Here is a 26,826-nt window from a genome sequence, read left to right on the forward strand (position 1 = left end):
GAGGACCGCGACTATAACCTGTGACACTGGGAAAGGATTGGAGGATGCACTGCTTTGTATGTACAGGCGTTCCTCGGGTATCCGACACAACGCGTTTACTCAAAATGGCGTCGGATAGCGAAGCGTCGTAAAGCAAATCACGTTTTCCCATGGGAACACTGTTTAAATGAAAGGTTCCGTTCCTGACGGCATTTTTATCACTAAAATACACCAAATATTTTACGCAGGCAATAAGATATGCAGCACACCCACAAATTATGATGTAAAGATTCTATTGCATCCAGAACTGTATAATAAAACTGTTAGACATGTTTAAGGGCCTAAATACACCACTAACCCTTCACACAGACTGATCTGGGTGATTTTCCCGACTACAGCCTTCTGATTGACATAGGGTGACCAGATGTCCCGGTTTAGCCGGTACAGTCCCGTTTTTTTGTGATGTGTCCCGGTGGGCCGTCATACCCGGAAATGTCCCGGTTTTTGCGGAGTGTCCCGGGTCTGTCAGAGCAGGGGATGCCGGTGGGGAGAAGAGCAGCTGATTGGCGCAGCAGATGTGGGGAGCAGAGAGATGATTGGCCTTGTAGAGAAGGGTGGGGGCGGGATTAGCAGCAGAGCAGAGAGATGATAGGCCTGACAGAGAAGGGTGGGGGCGGGGTTAGCAGCAGAGGAGCCTGTCAGTCAGCACAGGAAGCAGTTAGTACTTTCTCTGCTACCAGGGCCAAAGATGGACTCCCCCCTACTCCCGTGACAGGTAGGGTCTGGAGAGACAGAGTTGAGAGAGACACAAACACACACAGACCTGGGGAGAGAGATACACACACACACAGACCTGGGGGGAGAGATACACACGCACACACACCTGGGGAGAGAGATACATACACACACATACCTGGGGGGAGATACACACACACATACACACAGACCTGGGGGAAGAGAGATACACACACACACTGACCTGGGGGGAGAGAGATACACAACCACACACACACACTGACCTGGGGGGAGAGAGATACACAAACACACACTGACCTGGGGAGAGATATACACAAACACACAGACCTGGGGGGAGAGAGATACACAACCACACACTGACCTGGGAAGAGAGAGAGATACACAAACAAACACAGACACACAGACCTGGGGAAAGAGATGTACACATACACACACACACACACACACACACACACACAGACCTGGGGAAAGAGATGTACACACAAACACACAGACCTGGGGGGGAGGATATATTGGTTCTGTACTGCAAACATTTTCTAAGTGTTACTGCATAGTAATAGGAAGAGCTACAGGAATGTTTTGGGGGCACAGCCCCTTCCTGAGACAAAAGCTACCTGTGTGGGAGAGACACACATACTGGGGCGTTTGAGGGAGTCTGTGTGTCTGTGTGAAATAGTAGAGGAAGAGAGGAGAGAGGGAAAAGATGTGGAGGGGGGAGAGAGAAATTAATAAAACTGCATAAATGGCGACACTATTGGACAAATACAATTTCTAATATTTCTTTTTACGCGATGTAGTTTGTTTTCGAAATACATTTTTATTGCGTCCCGGTTTTAACTTTTGGAATTCTGGTCACCCTAGATTGACACAATGTTGCAACTTTGCAAAGCGTCGGATAAGCCATCTTGGCGTCGTAAAACCGCCCATAGGGATGCATTGGACAGCGTCGGATAAGCCATTCGTCGTAAAACGAGGACTTACTGCTATTACATTATTATTACATTACCACAGTGCTCATATTCAGGGTGCAGTAGCGCGACGTGAACAAATGGCCGTGCCTCTGAAGACGGTCAGAGCGTGCGGAGGCGATGGTGCGGTCGATTTTTCGTGCGACAAATTTATTTGATTTTGCTGCGCGACGGCCCGGGCCACCCAATGAGGGTGAACCAGCTCCGTGACGTCATCGGCCACGCCTCCCACGTCGCGAGGATCTGCAGGCCACAGATCGCTCGGCTGACAGGCGCGCACAAGGCCGTGCGCTCCGTCGCGCGTACGCGCCTGCACCGTGGACTCGGCCGAAGGTTCTGTGAGAAAACTGCAATGCCGTCCAGAAAAAGCAGGTGCTCCTTTAAAGGTGATATCTGTTATCACAAAACGGGGTGACTTTAAACCGTTTTCTGTGTGAGAAAAACAGGAACAGAAATAACGCACATCCGCATTTTAATGAGAATGTGGGCGATTTTCAGGTAAACCGATGTCATTTCCACGCACTGAGATTTCAGTACTTCCTGTTACAGGAGCAGTTCCCTTCTATTCATTTTATGTTACTACCCCCCACACCCCCCCCCTTTTTTTACGGAGATACTTGCCGGGTTTAAATCGCCAACGGGGAAACACAATGGCTGCCAAATCTTGGGCCAATAAGAAGCTGCAGCAACATTGGTGGTGGCTTCCTATTGGATAGCCCATTAAAAACCAGGAAGTAATACCGGTAACGCCACCATAAGTGTGTCGGGTACACAGGGGTTCGCCAGAGCCGAGAATAGCGTGGTTCAGCTGTGGGACCCCCTGGAAAAAGGGGGTTAGTTAGGGGGGGGATTACTCCTTAAGGGGAATTGTATTCAACATGACATTTTTATTGTGTACAGATACTTTGCTCGGCTGTGAATACTTTAATGTGCTTCAATCTACCACTTTAAGTTGCAAATGTTTTACACCACAACTGGGCAGTTAGCGGAGAATTCGCAGGCACAGGATTGCTAGAGGTTGATAAGTGTCTGAGCTGCCAGCCCATGTTCACAACTAACTGATTGCGCTAAACGTAACCAGCATCTACCAAACAAATTCAATGAAACCGGGTGAAATCCTCCAGGAACAGTAAACGTCAGATAAATGATAGTGCAGGTCACAATCCGGGGCCTGAGCCAGGACACTAATGGGAACCCCAGATAATAGAAGCCCGGAATAAAAGTTTGGTTTGCTCTCTAGATGAAACATATCTTCACTGATTGATAAATCCTGCACATAACACCCATCAGCATTTAAGCAAAGTGTTAATCTGATCAGCAGCATCGGCGAGTGACCAGCAGAACATTCTGCAAGGACCTGGGATGACCACGGTGTGGGATAACACCATCTGCAGGAAACTTGGCCACAATGACACACACGGGAGGCAGAGATATTTGGCATCTGTAGCAGAGAGGTTATGTGTATAGTGTTTTTAAGAGGGTACAAAGATCAGCTCCCCACACCTGGACGTCCCCCTTCCAAACAGGTGATCAAGAGGACACAGAACCTACACAAGCCCAAGGTGCTAGGAGTGCGAGTTCTGCTGGATGGACAATGGAGGACCAAGTTATTGAGGGAAGAAGAACATATGCCATATTGTCACTTCAAACATTCTGCAGCAGTAACAGGGGCTTTACATTGGTACCAAATAACGCATGGAATTAACACATTTACCAGAAATGCACATGTCGAGAAAGCCTCAGGTACCCCCCCTGGAGAAAGGTCACAGGTAAGAGAACATGTTTAACAGGTGCAGCAAAGCTTACCGCTTACCGTTCACTGTAACATGGTATTTTATATGTTGGCTGTGCTCATTGTGCTGGTGGATTACATTGATCACCAGGTAGGAGCTGGATTAATTACACAGGTCTATATGCACTACAGGTCTATATACAGACTCCTGGAAGACCGAGCAGTCACTGCTGGGAGGTTCTAGTAGATCATTTAATGCAGTGCAGGGACCAGTAGGAGGCGATGTTTCCGGTGTTAGGACATGAATGCTTCACTCAGGTATCAATGAGGGGGGCATTCTCCAGCACACACTGATATAGGCTGATCGCTCAGCAGTAGGAGGATTGGAAACACTCACCCTTCGTTCCTTGTCACCATACTCAATGCCCAAGGTATCCATGGCACGGACAATGGCTGCCAAGGACTGGATAGTGTTGCTATAGACCACAGGCTTGTACTGCTTGACATCCTCTCCCGAGAACCCATCCTCGTGGATAATCCTACAAAAGGAATGAAACACATTCATCAGAGCTGCCCTCGGAACCCAAACGCTACTAACGTCCGGTTGCAGATGTGAGGGGGGAACGTTAGTAACAGAACTTACACAGCTAAAAGAGACACAGAGAATGGTTACTATGGAGGTAAAGAAGACCCCAATGGGGAAGAGCAGGAGATACACAGGGATAATGTCCGGCTAATAATGTCTGCCCGACAGCACAACAGAAATATTAAGAGATCACAGACACAGTGACATGTTCATAAGAGAAATCTTTAGCTTCAAACACTGGACATCTCTAAAAATATAAATCACCCGTAAATCAAATTGCTTCCAATAATCGCTCAAGTCACCACATTCAGTCCCAACATCCGGTCCTGCTCTTCCCAATACCTAAAGCTTTGCATAAATTATACATTGTATGGGATACCACACTAGACCAAGTGCATGAATGGAACAGCTCAGATTACAGGAAGCTGGGACATCAGCTCCACGGGGTAAGAGGTTTTTATAAATATGGATTAATGGCCACAGCTGTAAGTGCTCTCAAACACCACTTAAAATGTCAATCTCTCATTTATAGCTATTTGGGGAGACAGCATAAATCAAACCTAATCATATCCTCCGTATTAGGAAGTGCTCAGAAGACCTACTCACAAATAAGGGAGTTTTCTTTCTGCAGTTGCCCTTTCAGACAGGGAGCGCCACCACAGAACATCATGTTAATGAGGGGAAGGTTCGGAGACGGATTCCCGAAGACGGACGGGAAACATTTCCAATGGGAAACGTATTCGTTTATAAAAATGTTTGACCAGGAAGTAATACATTGAGAGTTACCGCTCGTTCGCTCAGATGTAGTCCAGTGAACATGAATTCAGAAGACATCCTGACACAGAGGGAGAGAGGAATAGAATACCAGTCGCAAATGCTTCAAATGTTCTAAAGGCCGGTTCTATACTGCGTGCACTTGCTACGCCGTGCGCGCGCGCGGCAGTTATAGATGGCTGGGGTTAGTCAGCCTTTCTATAATTGTGCCGCGCGTGTCTGGAACCGGCCGACAAGGGGGAAGAATGTGTGTGTGTGTGTGTGTGTGTGTACAATGTTAATAAACAATTTATTAAAGTATTTATTTATTTTACACACACACACACACACACACACACAACCTCACTCGCTCACAGCATACACACAACAAGCGTGCGGCACATGCATGCGCGTTCGCACAGGCAGACGTGCGCGCACGGCCGCACACACTATAGAACGGCCCTAACAGTCCAGTAGAGCAGCCAAGCGCTGCAACTACACAGCAACCAGTGATATCCACGGCCTTTGCAGTCAGGGGAACAACTCCACATTACCTATACTGATAAAACACACCACAGAAGCATCTTATTGAGGCAACAAATGGAAGATTCAGATACATTCAAATGAAAAAGCAGAGAGAGGATTTTCAAGATCACAAAGGTGGCAATTCCACCGATATTAAACATTAAGGCTGCATCCTTCTGTGATGGTTTAAGGGCTCATCTGTGGTGTTAACTGTAGCACGAGCACAGCCAGACACAATGGTGTAAAGATGCCTCGCGGGGGGAGGGTGGCACTAATGTCTGGACATCATTTGAGTACAACAGAGCCAGGCGACACAATGATACAGATAGCAGAGACTCCACTAAAGCCCCATGCCCCAATACTGCGCGGACTCAGTCCCGAGAGTGCTGCGGTCACATTACTGCTGTGCTGCCCCTCCCACGACACCGTATCCTGTCACTGTTACATTATTACTGTGCCGATTACACCCACGGGGGCTTCCCCCTGGAGGAAACACCAGGTTCAATCTGGATCAGGTTATGATGCCGGAGAATAAAGTTATCAGATAATAGCAGATTAGCAGCTATTTCTCCTCTTTCCCTCCCTTGTCTCACGGTTACACAGATAGGGTTATCAATTGAAGCGAAAGTGCTGTTCAGGGACATCAAATGTGAGTTTCCCTTCGATAGAGCCCCAATTGGCACTATCAGAGATGACTGAATAACCCCCAGATAATAATTTCATTCACTAAAATCTCCTGTCTGGACATGGTCCCCCCTGAACGAGCCAGATCTTTCCCTTCACAGGAGTAAGGTTTGTGGCCTTAAAAAAAACCAACAACGAAACAATGTATCACAACCTATAACCCAACGGGTATCCCCTTTATCCCAACGGGTATCCCCTTTATCCCAACGGGTATCCCCTTTATCCCAACAGGTATCCCCTTTATTTCCTGCCCCATCTTTCTATAGCACGACACATTACTGCCCGTATGTTCCATCGAATTCCGGTGGCAGAAAAACAAAGTGACATTCCCACGGTCATATTGGGCCAGTACCATATTTCCAAGGCTGTCCCCAAGTTATGATCCCACTGTCCCCTTCCACAAAAACGAAGGGGCATATTCTATTCAACAAGATCTTTATTATTATTAATCATTCATTTGTAAAAGACAACATATTCCGCCGTGCGGAACAATGAGGGTACAGACGGATAAATGACCAACAGAGTTAACATACCAAATTAGGACAGACATGCACAGACAGAGAGGTAAGGAGGGACAATGAGCCAGAGAGCTTACAATCTACAGGGATAAAGGGCCAATGTTCAAACAGTAAGGTGAAGTGGCTGCTCATTGTGGGATAACGTATACATCAGGATGGGGTATGGTCCATCCGCGCAGCTGATCCCACTAAGGTTTGGGGGTGTGAGATAGCGTGGAGATTAGGGACCAGCCGTGCAGCTGGACCATAGGGGGGTAGGGGGTGGTGTTGGATGTTAAGGGTATACCAGATAGGCTTCCTTGAATAGGTGAGTTTGACTGTAAACAGCCAGAATGCCCACGTCACACTATACAGAATAAGGCCCTGAATGTGCGATCATTTCTCTAACTCTAACCAGTGCTAAGTATCTGGCCCCTTTCTGTAATCTCACCCAGTGCCCACACTGGTCCAGAAAAAAAAAATATCCATTCTCTGCAGGTTATAATACCTTAAATCAGCACATGGAAATGAAACCCAGGCACTCCCCGTCATGCAGGAGCTCTCCAGGCTGCAGTGTGTCTCTTCCTATTATGCAGTGGGATGTTCATTAAAAGTATGGCTGACACAGGCAACAAGAAACACAAACACATGGGGACTGCTTACTGCAGGGAACTCAACTCACTCTGACCATGCACAGGAGGAGGCACAGAAATGAGGAAGGGGGGGGGGAGATCGAGAGGAGGAAGGGGGGTGAGAGATCGAGAGGAGGAAGGGGGGTGAGAGATCGAGAGGAGGAAGGGGGGAGAAGAGATCGAGAGGAGGGAGGGGGGGAGAAGAGATCGAGAGGAGGAAGGGGGGAGAGATCGAGAGGAGGAAGGGGGGAGAGATCGAGAGGAGGAAGGGGGGGAGAAGAGATCGAGAGGAGGAAGGGGGGGAGAAGAGATCGAGAGGAGGAAGGGGGGGAGAAGAGATCGAGAGGAGGAAGGGGGGGAGAAGAGATCGAGAGGAGGAAGGGGGGGAGAAGAGATCGAGAGGAGGAAGGGGGGAGAAGAGATCGAGAGGAGGAAGGGGGGAGAAGAGATCGAGAGGAGGAAGGGGGGGAGAAGAGATCGAGAGGAGGAAGGGGGGGAGAGATCAAGAGGAGGAAGGGGGGGAGAGATCAAGAGGAGGACGGGGGGGAGAGATCAAGAGGAGGAAGGGGGAGAGAGATCAAGAGGAGGAAGGGGGGAGAGAGATCAAGAGGAGGAAGGGGGGAGAGAGATCAAGAGGAGGAAGGGGGGAGAGAGATCAAGAGGAGGAAGGGGGGAGAGAGATCAAGAGGAGGAAGGGGGGAGAGAGATCAAGAGGAGGAAGGGGGAGAGAGATCAAGAGGAGGAAGGGGGGAGAGAGATCAAGAGGAGGAAGGGGGGGGGGAGAGATCGAGAGGAGGAAGGGGGGAGAGAGATCAAGAGGAGGAAGAGGGGAGAGAGATCGAGAGGAGGAAGGGGGGAGAGAGATCAAGAGGAGGAAGGGGGGAGAGAGATCAAGAGGAGGAAGGGGGGAGAGAGATCAAGAGGAGGAAGGGGGGGGAGAGATCGAGAGGAGGAAGGGGGGGAGAGATCAAGAGGAGGAAGGGGGGAGAGATCAAGAGGAGGAAGGGGGGAGAGATCGAGAGGAGGAAGGGGGGGGGAGAGATCGAGAGGAGGAAGGGGGGAAGAGATCAAGAGGAGGAAGGGGGGGGAGATCGAGAGGAGGAAGGGGGGGAAGAGATCGAGAGGAGATGGGGGGGAAGAGATCGAGAGGAGGGGGGGGGAAGAGATCGAGAGGAGGAGAGGGAGGAAGAGATCGAGAGGAGGAGGGGGGGAAGAGATCGAGAGGAGGGGGGGGAAGAGATCGAGAGGAGGAGGAGGGGGGGAAGAGATCGAGAAGAGGATGGGAGAAGAGGATGGGAGAGGGGGGAGAAGAGGATGGGAGAGGGGGGGAGAAGAGGATGGGAGAGGGGGGGAGAAGAGGATGGGAGAGGGGGGGAGAAGAGGATGGGAGAGGGGGGAGAAGAAGATGGGAGAGGGGGGAGAAGAGGATGGGAGAGGGGGGGAGAAGAGGATGGGAGAGGGGGGGAGAAGAGGATGGGAGAGGGGGGGAGAAGAGGATGGGAGAGGGGGGGAGAAGAGGATGGGAGAGGGGGGGAGAAGAGGATGGGAGAGGGGGGGAGAAGAGGATGGGAGAGGGGGGGAGAAGAGGATGGGAGAGGGGGGGAGAAGAGGATGGGAGAGGGGGAGAGATGAGGAGGAGGATGGGAAAGGAGGATGATGGGGAAGAGATGAGGATGGGAGAGGAGGAAGATGGGGGGGAAGAGATGGGGAAGGAGATTGAAACGACCCTGAGAGAGTAAAATGTAGGCGTATAGACTAAAGGCCTCAATAGTCTGGTGCTCGGAAAGTTCTGGTAAACCTCCTGTGTTATACAAAGGATTCACAGCGTGACTTGGGAATTCTAAATTGGCACCTGTGCATTCAAAAGTGATCATTTAAAGTGCAATTGCAGCTCAGATAATTAAACACTAGTCTAATCAAAATGTTAATCCAGTCTAAAATGCTTCACTCCCAGATGTCATCCATGCAAATGTGATTGTGTACATGAAGCGGCTTTCTGCACAGTCCCTCATCTTGGGAGATATCTGTGGGGTCACCGGTTTTACAGAGCAGGTTTCCCGCGCGAGGGAGAGATCTGTGGGGTCACCGGTTGTACAGAGCAGGTTTCCCGCGCGAGGGAGAGATCTGTGGGGTCACCGGTTGTACAGAGCAGGTTTCCCGCGCGAGGGAGAGATCTGTGGGGTCACCGGTTGTACAGAGCAGGTTTCCCGCGCGAGGGAGAGATCTGTGGGGTCACCGGTTGTACAGAGCAGGTTTCCCGCGCGAGGGAGAGATCTGTGGGGTCACCGGTTGTACAGAGCAGGTTTCCCGCGCGAGGGAGATATCTGTGGGGTCACCGGGTGTACAGAGCAGGTTTCCCGCGCGAGGGAGAGATCTGTGGGGTCACCGGGTGTACAGAGCAGGTTTCCCGCGCGAGGGAGAGATCTGTGGGGTCACCGGGTGTACAGAGCAGGTTTCCCGCGTGAGGAAGACCCTGGAACCACTTCCACATGTTACCAATGTATCCTTTATCCTCCTCCCAGGGCCTCACTGCGAGTCTGCACCGGAGAGGAATGAGATTCTTTGGGTCGGATTAATAATTGTAGCAGACGGACTTTGTTCCAATAAATGGATTCGCGTCACTCTGAAGTTAGTGAAGAATTTATTTTTGCAATGACTAGTCGCCTTTATTTACATGGATTCATGTAAATCCTCCAGCCTCCAGCTGCCAAAAGGTAAAAACAATTATATATAAAAAATAAAAAAGAACTGTGCAACAAAAAAACCCAGGTGTATATCCGCGCCACCAGCACCCCCACTCTCACTCCCAGCACCTCCACTCCCAGCACCTCCAACACCCCCACTACCAGCACCCCCACTCCACCACTCCCAGCACCCCCACTCCACCACTCCCAGCACCCCCGCAACTCTCAGCACCCCCACTCCCAGCACCCCTACTCCCAGCATCCCCACTCCACCACTCCCAGCACCCCCACTCCCAGCACCCCAACTCCCAGCACCCCCACTCCACCACTCCAAGCACCCCCACTCCCAGCACCCCCACTCCACCACTCCCAGCACCCCCACTCCCAGCACCCCCACTCCCAGCACCTCCAGCACCCCACTCCCAGCACCCCCACTCCCAGCACCCCCGCAACTCCCAGCACCCCCGCAACTCCCAGCACCCCCACTCCCAGCACTCCCAGCACCCCCACAACTCCCAGCACCCCCACAACTCCCAGCACCCCCACTCCCAGCACCCCCACTCCCAGCACTCCCAGCACCCCCACAACTCCCAGCACCCCCACAACTCCCAGCACCCCCACAACTCCCAGCACCCCCACTCCCAGCACTCCCAGCACCTCCACAACTCCCAGCACCCCCACAACTCCCAGCACCCCCACTCCCAGCACCCCCGCAACTCCCAGCACCCCCACTCCCAGCACTCCCAGCACCCCCGCAACTCCCAGCACCCCCACTCCCAGCACTCCCAGCACCCCCACAACTCCCAGCACCCCCACAACTCCCAGCACCCCCACTCCCAGCACCCCCACTCCCAGCACCCCCACTCCCAGCACCCCCACTCCCAGCACCCCCAGCACCCCCACAACTCCCAGCACCCCCACAACTCCCAGCACCCCCACTCCCAGCACTCCCACAACTCCCAGCACCCCCACTCCCAGCACCCCCACTCCCAGCACTCCCACAAATCCCAGCACCCCCACAACTCCCAGCACCCCCGCAACTCCCAGCACCCCCACTCCCAGCACTCCCAGCACCCCCACAACTCCCAGCACCCCCACTCCCAGCACCCCCACTCCCAGCACCCCCACTCCCAGCACCCCCACTCCCAGCACCCCCACTCCCAGCACCAAGTGCTCAACCGAAGGCCTCGGACACGGCGCCTCCAGCCGCGCTGCTGCTCAGGCCCGCCTGCTCAAGCAGGAGCGTTTAGGTGTCCTGGCAGGCGAGGCAGCGAGCGCGCTTGAGAGGCGGGTGGGAATTGGGGCGGGAGGCGGCACATTTTTAATGGAGCTGTCTCCTGCAATTCCGCACGCCTGCGGAAGCGCCTGCTAAAGCCGCACTCATATCTGATGCAGGGGGTAAGTGCGCTGGCTCAGCGCGGGTCAGCGCAGGTCAGCGCGGGTCAGAGCGGGTCAGCGCTGTCTTTTTGACCACTAAACACAAACAAAAGCCGGTTCATGGCGTTACTTCTAAAAGTGGCAGTAAAGTTTCCGTATCATTCATTGCTTGTTGCGATGCCTTTTATTGGACTTAAAATCACACGCACAGAATGCACGCGGCGAGTGTGCGCACGCACAACACACGGAGAGCGCGCGCGCACACACACGGAGAGCGCGCGCGTACACACACGGAGAGCGCGCGCGCACACACACATGGAGAGCGAGCAAGCAGAGAGCGCGCACACACACGGAGAGCGCGCGCGCGCACACACCGAGAGCGCGCGCACGCACACACATGGAGAGCATGCGCGCACACACACATGGAGAGCGAGCAAGCAGAGAGCGCGCACACACACGGAGAGCGCGCGCGCACACACACACGGAGAGCACGCGCGTACACACACGGAGAGCGCGCGCACGCACACACATGGAGAGCGCGCGCGCACACACACACACAGAGCACGCGCGTACACACACGGAGAGCGCGCGCACGCACACACATGGAGAGCATGCGCGCACACACACATGGAGAGCGTGCGCGCACACAGGGAGAGCGCGCGCGTACACACACGGAGAGCGCGCGCACACACACATGGAGAGCGTGCGCGCACAAAGGGAGAGCGCGCGCGCACAATATATTTGGGAGATTCCCAGTAAAATGCAGAGGTGCAGGTATTCTCCAGCAGATACTCCGAGTCCCTGGAAAGCATCGTGCCTGTATGGCTCTATTCTGTGAAAGACGCCTCTATCCCAGGATTCAGTTTTTGTTTTTTTTGTACCCCAAATGTATTTTAGTTCATGGGCCACTTTATCCGGAGCCAGTAACATTGTGCCCGGTGAATTGGCTGCTGATTGGGTGCATTAGAACAGACAATACAATGTGATTGCTGCAGAGAAAGAATGTTTGGATCCTGCTGAATGATCATTCTTCATCTGCAGATTCATTCCTAAAAACCCGCAAACATTACACAACACGTCCAAACCGTAACCAGTTTCTGTATGTTCCAGGTCTCTTGGAAAAGCCCGTGACCTGATCTGATAACCAGGACATTCTGCGACACTTTAGCTGCACGTGCGAGTGTCACAATTCACTGCTATACCAGCCCGTTCGTGGATAAGAAACCCGTAACCCGTTCAGTGCTGGCTGCTAATCACATTGGCACACAATGGTTTCCTCTTTGTGAGGCTTTATCACACTTGGCTCTTTGCACAGTTACTCCGCAGGGCTATTTTTGCCCAGTTATATATAGGACAGGCAGATTAGATTTTGTAGTGCTATGTTCATCGCTGTCTTTCCTAAACGCATTATACCGACACTTACACCGAAATCAGCAAACTGGGAAGCCTTGAGCTGAGGTTTAAAGCACAAATCTGCCGCAGCGTGCCGTCACACGGCCTGGGAAACCGCTCCGGATCAGAGGGAAGGTGCCGGCACCGGGACGCAGCGTGCTGTCACACGGCCTGGGAAACCGCTCCGGATCAGAGGGAAGGTGCCAGCACCGGGACGCAGTGTGCCGTCACACGGCCTCGGAAACCGCTCCGGATCAGAGGGAAGGGAACAGCACCGGGACACAGCGTGCCGTCACACGGCCTGTGAAACTGCTCCGGATCAGAGGGAAGGTGCCAGCACCGGGACGCAGCGTGCCGTCACACGGCCTGTGAAACCGCTCCGGATCAGAGGGAAGGTGCCAGCACCGGGACGCAGCGTGCCGTCACACGGCCTGTGAAACCGCTCCGGATCAGAGGGAAGGTGCCAGCACCGGGACGCAGCGTGCCGTCACACGGCCTCGGAAACCGCTCCGGATCAGAGGGAAGGTGCCAGCACCGGGACGCAGCGTGCCGTCACACGGCTTGTGAAACCGCTCCGGACCAGAGGGAAGGTGCCGGCACCGGGACGCAGCGTGCCATCACACGGCTTGTGAAACCGCTCCGGACCAGAGGGAAGGTGCCGGCACCGGGACGCAGCGTGCCATCACACGGCTTGTGAAACCGCTCCGGACCAGAGGGAAGGTGCCGGCACCGGGACGCAGCGTGCCGTCACACGGCCTCGGAAACCGCTCCGGATCAGAGGGAAGGTGCCAGCACCGGGACGCAGCGTGCCGTCACACGGCCTCGGAAATCGCTCCGGATCAGAGGGAAGGTTCCAGCACCAAGATGCAGCGTGCCGTCACACGGCCTCGGAAACCGCTCCGGATCAGAGGGAAGGTGCCGGCACCGGGACGCAGCGTGCCGTCACACGGCCTGTGAAACCGCTCCAGACCAGAGGGAAGGTGCCGGCACCGGGACGCAGCGTGCCGTCACACGGCCTCGGAAACCGCTCCGGATCAGAGGGAAGGTGCCAGCACCGGGACGCAGCGTGCCGTCACACGGCCTGTGAAACCGCTCCGGATCAGAGGGAAGGTGCCAGCACCGGGACGCAGCGTGCCGTCACACGGCCTGTGAAACCGCTCCGGACCAGAGGGAAGGTGCCGGCACCGGGACGCAGCGTGCCGTCACACGGACTCGGAAACCGCTCCGGATCAGAGGGAAGGTGCCAGCACCGGGACGCAGCGTGCCGTCACACGGCCTCGGAAACCGCTCCGGATCAGAGGGAAGGTGCCAGCACCGGGACGCAGCGTGCCGTCACACGGCCTGTGAAACCGCTCCGGATCAGAGGGAAGGTGCCAGCACCGGGACGCAGCGTGCCGTCACACGGCCTGTGAAACCGCTCCGGACCAGAGGGAAGGTGCCGGCACCGGGACGCAGCGTGCCGTCACACGGACTCGGAAACCGCTCCGGATCAGAGGGAAGGTGCCGGCACCGGGACGCAGCGTGCCGTCACACGGACTCGGAAACCGCTCCGGATCAGAGGGAAGGTGCCAGCACCGGGACGCAGCGTGCCATCACACGGCCTCGGAAACCGCTCCGGATCAGAGGGAAGGTGCCGGCACCGGGACGCAGCGTGCCGTCACACGGCCTGTGAAACCGCTCCGAATCAGAGGGAAGGTGCCGGCACCGGGACGCAGCGTGCCGTCACACGGCCTCGGAAACCGCTCCGGATCAGAGGGAAGGTGCCGGCACCGGGACGCAGCGTGCCGTCACACGGCCTCGGAAACCGCTCCGGATCAGAGGGAAGGTGCCGGCACCGGGACGCAGCGTGCCGTCACACGGCCTCGGAAACCGCTCCGGATCAGAGGGAAGGGAACAGCACCGGGATGCAGCGTGCCGTCACACGGCCTCGGAAACCGCTCCAGATCAGAGGGAAGGTGCCAGCACCGGGACGCAGCGTGCCGTCACACGGCCTGTGAAACCGCTCCGGATCAGAGGGAAGGTGCCAGCACCGGGACGCAGCGTGCCGTCACACGGCCTCGGAAACCACTCCGGATCAGAGGGAAGGTGCCAGCACCGGGACGCAGCGTGCCGTCACACGGCCTCGGAAACCGCTCCGGATCAGAGGGAAGGGAACAGCACCGGGATGCAGCGTGCCGTCACACGGACTCGGAAACCGCTCCGGATCAGAGGGAAGGGAACAGCACCGGGATGCAGCGTGCCGTCACACGGACTCGGAAACCGCTCCGGATCAGAGGGAAGGTGCCGGCACCGGGACGCAGCGTGCCGTCACACGGCCTGTGAAACCGCTCCGGATCAGAGGGAAGGTGCCGGCACCGGGACGCAGCGTGCCGTCACACGGCCTCGGAAACCGCTCCGGATCAGAGGGAAGGTGCCAGCACCGGGACGCAGCGTGCCGTCACACGGCCTGGGAAACCGCTCCGGATCAGAGGGAAGGTGCCAGCACCGGGACGCAGCGTGCCGTCACACGGCCTGTGAAACCGCTCCGGATCAGAGGGAAGGTGCCGGCACCGGGACGCAGCGTGCCGTCACACGGCCTGTGAAACCGCTCCGGATCAGAGGGAAGGTGCCGGCACCGGGACGCAGCGTGCCGTCACACGGCCTGTGAAACCGCTCCGGATCAGAGGGAAGGTGCCAGCACCGGGACGCAGCGTGCCGTCACACGGCCTGTGAAACCGCTCCGGATCAGAGGGAAGGTGCCAGCACCGGGACGCAGCGTGCCGTCACACGGCCTGTGAAACCGCTCCGGATCAGAGGGAAGGTGCTAGCACCGGGACGCAGCGTGCCGTCACACGGCCTCGGAAACCGCTCCGGATCAGAGGGAAGGTGCTAGCACCGGGACGCAGCGTGCCGTCACACGGCCTCGGAAACCGCTCCGGATCAGAGGGAAGGTGCCAGCACCGGGACGCAGCGTGCCGTCACACGGCCTCGGAAACCGCTCCGGATCAGAGGGAAGGTGCTAGCACCGGGACGCAGCGTGCCGTCACACGGCCTCGGAAACCGCTCCGGATCAGAGGGAAGGGAACAGCACCGGGACGCAGCGTGCCGTCACACGGCCTGTGAAACTGCTCCGGATCAGAGGGAAGGTGCCAGCACCGGGACGCAGCGTGCCGTCACACGGCCTGTGAAACTGCTCCGGATCAGAGGGAAGGTGCCGGCACCGGGACGCAGCGTGCCGTCACACGGCCTGTGAAACCGCTCCGGATCAGAGGGAAGGTGCCGGCACCGGGACGCAGCGTGCCGTCACACGGCCTGTGAAACCGCTCCGGATCAGAGGGAAGGTGCCAGCACCGGGACGCAGCGTGCCGTCACACGGCCTGTGAAACCGCTCCGGATCAGAGGGAAGGTGCCAGCACCGGGACGCAGCGTGCCGTCACATGGCCTCGGAAACCGCTCCGGATCAGAGGGAAGGTGCCAGCACCGGGACGCAGCGTGCCGTCACACGGCCTCGGAAACCGCTCCGGATCAGAGGGAAGGATCCAGCACCGGGACGCAGCGTGCCGTCACACGGCCTCGGAAACCGCTCCGGATCAGAGGGAAGGATCCAGCACCGGGACGCAGCGTGCCGTCACACGGCCTCGGAAACCGCTCCGGATCAGAGGGAAGGGAACAGCACCGGGACGCAGCGTGCCGTCACACGGACTCGGAAACCGCTCCGGATCAGAGGGAAGGTGCCGGCACCGGGACGCAGCGTGCCGTCACACGGACTCGGAAACCGCTCCGGATCAGAGGGAAGGTGCCAGCACCGGGACGCAGCGTGCCGTCACACGGCCTCGGAAACCGCTCCGGATCAGAGGGAAGGTGCCGGCACCGGGACGCAGCGTGCCGTCACACGGCCTGTGAAACCGCTCCGAATCAGAGGGAAGGTGCCGGCACCGGGACGCAGCGTGCCGTCACACGGCCTCGGAAACCGCTCCGGATCAGAGGGAAGGTGCCGGCACCGGGACGCAGCGTGCCGTCACACGGCCTCGGAAACCGCTCCGGATCAGAGGGAAGGTGCCGGCACCGGGACGCAGCGTGCCGTCACACGGCCTCGGAAACCGCTCCGGATCAGAGGGAAGGGAACAGCACCGGGATGCAGCGTGCCGTCACACGGCCTCGGAAACCGCTCCAGATCAGAGGGAAGGTGCCAGCACCGGGACGCAGCGTGCCGTCACACGGCCTGTGAAACCGCTCCGGATCAGAGGGAAGGTGCCAGCACCGGGACGCAGCGTGCCGTCACACGGCCTCGGAAACCACTCCGGATCAGAGGGAAGGTGCCAGCACCGGGACGCAGCGTGCCGTCACACGGCCTCGGAAACCGCTCCGGATCAGAGGGAAGGGAACAGCACCGGGATGCAGCGTGCCGTCACACGGACTCGGAAACCGCTCCGGATCAGAGGGAAGGGAACAGCACCGGGATGCAGCGTGCCGTCACACGGACTCGGAAACCGCTCCGGATCAGAGGGAAGGTGCCGGCACCGGGACGCAGCGTGCCGTCACACGGCCTGTGAAACCGCTCCGGATCAGAGGGAAGGTGCCGGCACCGGGACGCAGCGTGCCGTCACACGGCCTCGGAAACCGCTCCGGATCAGAGGGAAGGGAACAGCACCGGGACGCAGCGTGCCGTCACACGGCCTGGGAAACCGCTCCGGATCAGAGGGAAGGTGCCAGCACCGGGACGCAGCATGCCGTCACACGGCCTGTGAAACCGCTCCGGATCAGAGGGAAGGTGCCGGCACCGGGACGCAGCGTGCCGTCACACGGCCTGTGAAACCGCTCCGGATCAGAGGGAAGGTGCCGGCACCGGGACGCAGCGTGCCGTCACACGGCCTGTGAAACCGCTCCGGATCAGAGGGAAGGTGCCAGCACCGGGACGCAGCGTGCCGTCACACGGCCTGTGAAACCGCTCCGGATCAGAGGGAAGGTGCCAGCACCGGGACGCAGCGTGCCGTCACACGGCCTGTGAAACCGCTCCGGATCAGAGGGAAGGTGCTAGCACCGGGACGCAGCGTGCCGTCACACGGCCTCGGAAACCGCTCCGGATCAGAGGGAAGGTGCCAGCACCGGGACGCAGCGTGCCGTCACACGGCCTCGGAAACCGCTCCGGATCAGAGGGAAGGTGCCAGCACCGGGACGCAGCGTGCCGTCACACGGCCTGTGAAACCGCTCCGGATCAGAGGGAAGGTGCCAGCACCGGGACGCAGCGTGCCGTCACACGGCCTGTGAAACCGCTCCGGACCAGAGGGAAGGTGCCGGCACCGGGACGCAGCGTGCCGTCACACGGACTCGGAAACCGCTCCGGATCAGAGGGAAGGTGCCGGCACCGGGACGCAGCGTGCCGTCACACGGACTCGGAAACCGCTCCGGATCAGAGGGAAGGTGCCAGCACCGGGACGCAGCGTGCCATCACACGGCCTCGGAAACCGCTCCGGATCAGAGGGAAGGTGCCGGCACCGGGACGCAGCGTGCCGTCACACGGCCTGTGAAACCGCTCCGAATCAGAGGGAAGGTGCCGGCACCGGGACGCAGCGTGCCGTCACACGGCCTCGGAAACCGCTCCGGATCAGAGGGAAGGTGCCGGCACCGGGACGCAGCGTGCCGTCACACGGCCTCGGAAACCGCTCCGGATCAGAGGGAAGGTGCCGGCACCGGGACGCAGCGTGCCGTCACACGGCCTCGGAAACCGCTCCGGATCAGAGGGAAGGGAACAGCACCGGGATGCAGCGTGCCGTCACACGGCCTCGGAAACCGCTCCAGATCAGAGGGAAGGTGCCAGCACCGGGACGCAGCGTGCCGTCACACGGCCTGTGAAACCGCTCCGGATCAGAGGGAAGGTGCCAGCACCGGGACGCAGCGTGCCGTCACACGGCCTCGGAAACCACTCCGGATCAGAGGGAAGGTGCCAGCACCGGGACGCAGCGTGCCGTCACACGGCCTCGGAAACCGCTCCGGATCAGAGGGAAGGGAACAGCACCGGGATGCAGCGTGCCGTCACACGGACTCGGAAACCGCTCCGGATCAGAGGGAAGGGAACAGCACCGGGATGCAGCGTGCCGTCACACGGACTCGGAAACCGCTCCGGATCAGAGGGAAGGTGCCGGCACCGGGACGCAGCGTGCCGTCACACGGCCTGTGAAACCGCTCCGGATCAGAGGGAAGGTGCCGGCACCGGGACGCAGCGTGCCGTCACACGGCCTCGGAAACCGCTCCGGATCAGAGGGAAGGTGCCAGCACCGGGACGCAGCGTGCCGTCACACGGCCTGGGAAACCGCTCCGGATCAGAGGGAAGGTGCCAGCACCGGGACGCAGCGTGCCGTCACACGGCCTGTGAAACCGCTCCGGATCAGAGGGAAGGTGCCGGCACCGGGACGCAGCGTGCCGTCACACGGCCTGTGAAACCGCTCCGGATCAGAGGGAAGGTGCCGGCACCGGGACGCAGCGTGCCGTCACACGGCCTGTGAAACCGCTCCGGATCAGAGGGAAGGTGCCAGCACCGGGACGCAGCGTGCCGTCACACGGCCTGTGAAACCGCTCCGGATCAGAGGGAAGGTGCCAGCACCGGGACGCAGCGTGCCGTCACACGGCCTGTGAAACCGCTCCGGATCAGAGGGAAGGTGCTAGCACCGGGACGCAGCGTGCCGTCACACGGCCTCGGAAACCGCTCCGGATCAGAGGGAAGGTGCTAGCACCGGGACGCAGCGTGCCGTCACACGGCCTCGGAAACCGCTCCGGATCAGAGGGAAGGTGCCAGCACCGGGACGCAGCGTGCCGTCACACGGCCTCGGAAACCGCTCCGGATCAGAGGGAAGGTGCTAGCACCGGGACGCAGCGTGCCGTCACACGGCCTCGGAAACCGCTCCGGATCAGAGGGAAGGGAACAGCACCGGGACGCAGCGTGCCGTCACACGGCCTGTGAAACTGCTCCGGATCAGAGGGAAGGTGCCAGCACCGGGACGCAGCGTGCCGTCACACGGCCTGTGAAACTGCTCCGGATCAGAGGGAAGGTGCCGGCACCGGGACGCAGCGTGCCGTCACACGGCCTGTGAAACCGCTCCGGATCAGAGGGAAGGTGCCGGCACCGGGACGCAGCGTGCCGTCACACGGCCTGTGAAACCGCTCCGGATCAGAGGGAAGGTGCCAGCACCGGGACGCAGCGTGCCGTCACACGGCCTGTGAAACCGCTCCGGATCAGAGGGAAGGTGCCAGCACCGGGACGCAGCGTGCCGTCACATGGCCTCGGAAACCGCTCCGGATCAGAGGGAAGGTGCCAGCACCGGGACGCAGCGTGCCGTCACACGGCCTCGGAAACCGCTCCGGATCAGAGGGAAGGATCCAGCACCGGGACGCAGCGTGCCGTCACACGGCCTCGGAAACCGCTCCGGATCAGAGGGAAGGATCCAGCACCGGGACGCAGCGTGCCGTCACACGGCCTCGGAAACCGCTCCGGATCAGAGGGAAGGGAACAGCACCGGGACGCAGCGTGCCGTCACACGGACTCGGAAACCGCTCCGGATCAGAGGGAAGGTGCCAGCACCGGGACGCAGCGTGCCGTCACACGGCCTCGGAAACCGCTCCGGATCAGAGGGAAGGTGCCAGCACCGGGACGCAGCGTGCCGTCACACGGCCTGTGAAACCGCTCCGGATCAGAGGGAAGGTGCCAGCACCGGGACGCAGCGTGCCGTCACACGGACTCGGAAACCGCTCCGGATCAGAGGGAAGGTGCCGGCACCGGGACGCAGCGTGCCGTCACACGGACTCGGAAACCGCTCCGGATCAGAGGGAAGGTGCCAGCACCGGGACGCAGCGTGCCGTCACACGGCCTCGGAAACCGCTCCGGATCAGAGGGAAGGTGCCGGCACCGGGACGCAGCGTGCCGTCACACGGCCTGTGAAACCGCTCCGAATCAGAGGGAAGGTGCCGGCACCGGGACGCAGCGTGCCGTCACACGGCCTCGGAAACCGCTCCGGATCAGAGGGAAGGTGCCGGCACCGGGACGCAGCGTGCCGTCACACGGCCTCGGAAACCGCTCCGGATCAGAGGGAAGGTGCCGGCACCGGGACGCAGCGTGCCGTCACACGGCCTCGGAAACCGCTCCGGATCAGAGGGAAGGGAACAGCACCGGGATGCAGCGTGCCGTCACACGGCCTCGGAAACCGCTCCAGATCAGAGGGAAGGTGCCAGCACCGGGACGCAGCGTGCCGTCACACGGCCTGTGAAACCGCTCCGGATCAGAGGGAAGGTGCCAGCACCGGGACGCAGCGTGCCGTCACACGGCCTCGGAAACCACTCCGGATCAGAGGGAAGGTGCCAGCACCGGGACGCAGCGTGCCGTCACACGGCCTCGGAAACCGCTCCGGATCAGAGGGAAGGGAACAGCACCGGGATGCAGCGTGCCGTCACACGGACTCGGAAACCGCTCCGGATCAGAGGGAAGGGAACAGCACCGGGATGCAGCGTGCCGTCACACGGACTCGGAAACCGCTCCGGATCAGAGGGAAGGTGCCGGCACCGGGACGCAGCGTGCCGTCACACGGCCTGTGAAACCGCTCCGGATCAGAGGGAAGGTGCCGGCACCGGGACGCAGCGTGCCGTCACACGGCCTCGGAAACCGCTCCGGATCAGAGGGAAGGGAACAGCACCGGGACGCAGCGTGCCGTCACACGGCCTGGGAAACCGCTCCGGATCAGAGGGAAGGTGCCAGCACCGGGACGCAGCATGCCGTCACACGGCCTGTGAAACCGCTCCGGATCAGAGGGAAGGTGCCGGCACCGGGACGCAGCGTGCCGTCACACGGCCTGTGAAACCGCTCCGGATCAGAGGGAAGGTGCCGGCACCGGGACGCAGCGTGCCGTCACACGGCCTGTGAAACCGCTCCGGATCAGAGGGAAGGTGCCAGCACCGGGACGCAGCGTGCCGTCACACGGCCTGTGAAACCGCTCCGGATCAGAGGGAAGGTGCCAGCACCGGGACGCAGCGTGCCGTCACACGGCCTGTGAAACCGCTCCGGATCAGAGGGAAGGTGCTAGCACCGGGACGCAGCGTGCCGTCACACGGCCTCGGAAACCGCTCCGGATCAGAGGGAAGGTGCTAGCACCGGGACGCAGCGTGCCGTCACACGGCCTCGGAAACCGCTCCGGATCAGAGGGAAGGGAACAGCACCGGGACGCAGCGTGCCATCACACGGCCTCGGAAACCGCTCCGGATCAGAGGGAAGGGAACAGCACCGGGACGCAGCGTGCCGTCACACGGCCTCGGAAACCGCTCCGGATCAGAGGGAAGGGAACAGCACCGGGACGCAGCGTGCCGTCACACGGCCTCGGAAACCGCTCCGAATCAGAGGGAAGGTGCCGGCACCGGGACGCAGCGTGCCGTCACACGGCCTCGGAAACCGCTCCGGATCAGAGGGAAGGTGCCAGCACCGGGACGCAGCGTGCCGTCACACGGCCTCGGAAACCGCTCCGGATCAGAGGGAAGGTGCCGGCACCGGGACGCAGCGTGCCGTCACACGGCCTCGGAAACCGCTCCGGATCAGAGGGAAGGTGCCAGCACCGGGACGCAGCGTGCCGTCACACGGCCTCGGAAACCGCTCTGGATCAGAGGGAAGGTGCCAGCACCGGGACGCAGCGTGCCGTCACACGGACTCGGAAACCGCTCCGAATCAGAGGGAAGGTGCCAGCACCGGGACGCAGCGTGCCGTCACACGGCCTCGGAAACCGCTCCGGATCAGAGGGAAGGTGTCAGCACCGGGACGCAGCGTGCCGTCACACGGCCTGTGAAACCGCTCCGGATCAGAGGGAAGGTGCCAGCACCGGGACGCAGCGTGCCGTCACACGGCCTCGGAAACCGCTCCGGATCAGAGGGAAGGTGCCGGCACCGGGACGCAGCGTGCCGTCACACGGCCTCGGAAACCGCTCCGGATCAGAGGGAAGGTGCCGGCACCGGGACGCAGCGTGCCGTCACACGGCCTCGGAAACCGCTCCGTATCAGAGGGAAGGGAACAGCACCGGGATGCAGCGTGCCGTCACACGGCCTCGGAAACCGCTCCAGATCAGAGGGAAGGTGCCAGCACCGGGACGCAGCGTGCCGTCACACGGCCTGTGAAACCGCTCCGGATCAGAGGGAAGGTGCCAGCACCGGGACGCAGCGTGCCGTCACACGGCCTCGGAAACCACTCCGGATCAGAGGGAAGGTGCCAGCACCGGGACGCAGCGTGCCGTCACACGGCCTCGGAAACCGCTCCGGATCAGAGGGAAGGGAACAGCACCGGGATGCAGCGTGCCGTCACACGGACTCGGAAACCGCTCCGGATCAGAGGGAAGGGAACAGCACCGGGATGCAGCGTGCCGTCACACGGACTCGGAAACCGCTCCGGATCAGAGGGAAGGTGCCGGCACCGGGACGCAGCGTGCCGTCACACGGCCTGTGAAACCGCTCCGGATCAGAGGGAAGGTGCCGGCACCGGGACGCAGCGTGCCGTCACACGGCCTCGGAAACCGCTCCGGATCAGAGGGAAGGTGCCAGCACCGGGACGCAGCGTGCCGTCACACGGCCTGGGAAACCGCTCCGGATCAGAGGGAAGGTGCCAGCACCGGGACGCAGCATGCCGTCACACGGCCTGTGAAACCGCTCCGGATCAGAGGGAAGGTGCCGGCACCGGGACGCAGCGTGCCGTCACACGGCCTGTGAAACCGCTCCGGATCAGAGGGAAGGTGCCGGCACCGGGACGCAGCGTGCCGTCACACGGCCTGTGAAACCGCTCCGGATCAGAGGGAAGGTGCCAGCACCGGGACGCAGCGTGCCGTCACACGGCCTGTGAAACCGCTCCGGATCAGAGGGAAGGTGCCAGCACCGGGACGCAGCGTGCCGTCACACGGCCTGTGAAACCGCTCCGGATCAGAGGGAAGGTGCTAGCACCGGGACGCAGCGTGCCGTCACACGGCCTCGGAAACCGCTCCGGATCAGAGGGAAGGTGCTAGCACCGGGACGCAGCGTGCCGTCACACGGCCTCGGAAACCGCTCCGGATCAGAGGGAAGGGAACAGCACCGGGACGCAGCGTGCCATCACACGGCCTCGGAAACCGCTCCGGATCAGAGGGAAGGGAACAGCACCGGGACGCAGCGTGCCGTCACACGGCCTCGGAAACCGCTCCGGATCAGAGGGAAGGGAACAGCACCGGGACGCAGCGTGCCGTCACACGGCCTCGGAAACCGCTCCGAATCAGAGGGAAGGTGCCGGCACCGGGACGCAGCGTGCCGTCACACGACCTCGGAAACCGCTCCGGATCAGAGGGAAGGTGCCAGCACCGGGACGCAGCGTGCCGTCACACGGCCTCGGAAACCGCTCCGGATCAGAGGGAAGGTGCCGGCACCGGGACGCAGCGTGCCGTCACACGGCCTCGGAAACCGCTCCGGATCAGAGGGAAGGTGCCAGCACCGGGACGCAGCGTGCCGTCACACGGCCTCGGAAACCGCTCTGGATCAGAGGGAAGGTGCCAGCACCGGGACGCAGCGTGCCGTCACACGGACTCGGAAACCGCTCCGAATCAGAGGGAAGGTGCCAGCACCGGGACGCAGCGTGCCGTCACACGGCCTCGGAAACCGCTCCGGATCAGAGGGAAGGTGCCAGCACCGGGACGCAGCGTGCCGTCACACGGACTCGGAAACCGCTCCAGATCAGAGGGAAGGTGCCGGCACCGGGACGCAGCGTGCCGTCACACGGACTCGGAAACCGCTCCAGATCAGAGGGAAGGTGCCAGCACCGGGACGCAGCGGGCCGTCACACGGCCTCGGAAACCACTCCGGATCAGAGGGAAGGTGCCAGCACCGGGACGCAGCGTGCCGTCACACGGCCTGTGAAACCGCTCCGGATCAGAGGGAAGGTGCCAGCACCGGGACGCAGCGTGCCGTCACACGGCCTCGGAAACCGCTCCGGATCAGAGGGAAGGTGCCAGCACCGGGACGCAGCGTGCCGTCACACAGACTCGGAAACCGCTCCGGATCAGAGGGAAGGATCCAGCACCGGGACGCAGCGTGCCGTCACACGGCCTGTGAAACCGCTCCCGATCAGAGGGAAGGGAACAGCACCGGGATGCAGCGTGCCGTCACACGGCCTGTGAAACCGCTCCGGATCAGAGGGAAGGTGCCGGCACCGGGACGCAGCGTGCCGTCACACGGCCTGGGAAACCGCTCCAGATCAGAGGGAAGGTGCCAGCACCGGGACGCAGCGTGCCGTCACACGGCCTGGGAAACCGCTCCGGATCAGAGGGAAGGTGCCAGCACCGGGACGCAGCGTGCCGTCACACGGCCTGGGAAACCGCTCCGGATCAGAGGAATAGTGATCGCTGACACCATCGCTGAGATGTACGCGGAAGAGCCGCTTCAAATAGTACGCTGACAATCACCAAATGTACACTGCTACAATGCAACTTGTGTACGACAAAATATATATTTTAAAAATAAGAGCATTTTGCCCCAATTTTATAAATCCGAATTATCGACTTTAGGATTTCCGTTTCTGCTCATAAAAAAGTATGCGGTCCTCTCCTCTGGCAATACACGTGAAAGGTACAATTACAGACGTGTACGGTACAATTACAGACGTGTAAGGTACAATTACAGATGCACAAACACACAGAACAATGTCTTCTAGTCACACAACAACATGGATATTGTGATACTGGAAACTAAAGCCATTGTGGCAGTAAATGGGTTAAAGGATGAGCAGAGCCTGTGCAATATTTGGTGTATGAAAGATAAAAGGATCGGCATCGAGGTGCCCGGTGTAAATAACGCCCAGGCACACAATGTGCAATGCAATATTCTGAAAAACTCCCCGAGCTCCCGTCTCAGAGCTGCGCAGAACACGGCTCCTCCTCGCGTGTCTGGAACGGAAAGTTATTTATAAGCAGCAGAAATGTCAGATATTCATTTGAAACCTTCCTGTTATTTGCATGTGTTCTGTCACTTTGACATAAAATCAAACTGACATCATTTGACCTGTTCTCTTCCATGCGCGAGGACAATTCATTTCCTTTCACCGGTGTAAGCGAAGACCTAACCCAGCCCCCGCCTGTTCCGTCCCTGCCACCCTCGGCTCCGTCCCTGCCACCCTCGGCTCCGTCCCTGCCACCCTGGGCCCCGTCCCCCCTCCGTCCCTACCACCCTGGGCCCCGTCCTTCCTACATCCCTGTATTTCCTTCGGTTGGGCCCTGTTCTCCGGCCTCTCCTGCTCCCCGGCGAGGCCCATGTTCTCCGGCCTCTCCTGCCCCCCGGCGAGGCCCTGCTCTCAGGCCTCTCCTGCCCCCGGCGAGGTCCTGCCCTCAGGCCTCTCCTGCCCCCCCCCCCCTGCGAGGCCCCACCCCCAGGCCCTCTCCTGCCCCCCCCCCCGGCGAGGCCCCGCCCTCAGGCCTCTCCTGCCCCCCCCCCGGCGAGGCCCCGCCCTCAGGCCTCTCCTGCCCCCCCCCCGGCGAGGCCCTGCCCTCAGGCCTCTCCTGGCCCCCTCCCCCCGGCGAGGCCCTGCCCTCAGGCCTCTCCTGCCCCCCCCCCCCCGACGAGGCCCCGCCCTCAGGCCTCTCCTGCCCCCCCCCCCCCCGGCGAGGCCCTGCTCTCAGGCCTCTCCTGCCCCCCCCCGGCGAGGCCCCGCCCTCAGGCCTCTCCTGCCCCCCCCCCCCCGGCGAGGCCCCGCCCTCAGGCCTCTCCTGCCCCCCCCCGGCGAGGCCCCGCCCTCAGGCCTCTCCTGCCCCCCCCCGGCGAGGCCCCGCCCTCAGGCCTCTCCTGCCCCCCCCCGGCGAGGCCCCCGCCCTCAGGCCTCTCCTGCCCCCCCCCCGGCGAGGCCCCGCCCTCAGGCCTCTCCTGCCCCCCAGGCCATCTTGACAGTAAATTAATTTTTTGCGAATCGAAAGTTGACATTCAGCCAAACTTCACATGAACAAACCCAGCTGTGGAACGTGAGGAATTGGGTTAAAACTGCTCGGGCTGTTTAAAGGAGCAATTCATGCAATATCCTACGTGACAGGGTATTTTTTTTAAATAAATCAATTCTGTGGTATTGGATATTTGCTACCTTTTTTATTTAATTTTTTAATTCAACTCTTCAAGCCATTTTCAATGAGTTTTTAATATACTGAGCATCCTGTGATTTCTATAGCAGGTTTATCACACTCCCCAGCAGTGCAAGAGCTTTGTAACATTTTCCTGTTTGGGATAATTTGTTGCAATGTGCCCAGCAGTTTGAGCTGCAA

At 59.8% G+C, this 26,826-nt stretch overlaps 1 protein-coding gene across 1 annotated transcript in view; it reads right to left on the minus strand.

The window, feature by feature from the left end:
* Positions 1 to 26,826, minus strand: part of GNAO1 (G protein subunit alpha o1) — a 156,993-nt gene that overhangs the window by 80,276 nt on the left and 49,891 nt on the right. The window contains 1 exon segment of the mRNA XM_075576885.1: positions 3,833 to 3,974. Coding sequence (XP_075433000.1) covers positions 3,833 to 3,974 — 142 coding nt within the window.

This window comes from Ascaphus truei, chromosome 19, assembly GCF_040206685.1.
Source record: "Ascaphus truei isolate aAscTru1 chromosome 19, aAscTru1.hap1, whole genome shotgun sequence".
Lineage (NCBI taxonomy): Eukaryota > Metazoa > Chordata > Amphibia > Anura > Ascaphidae > Ascaphus > Ascaphus truei.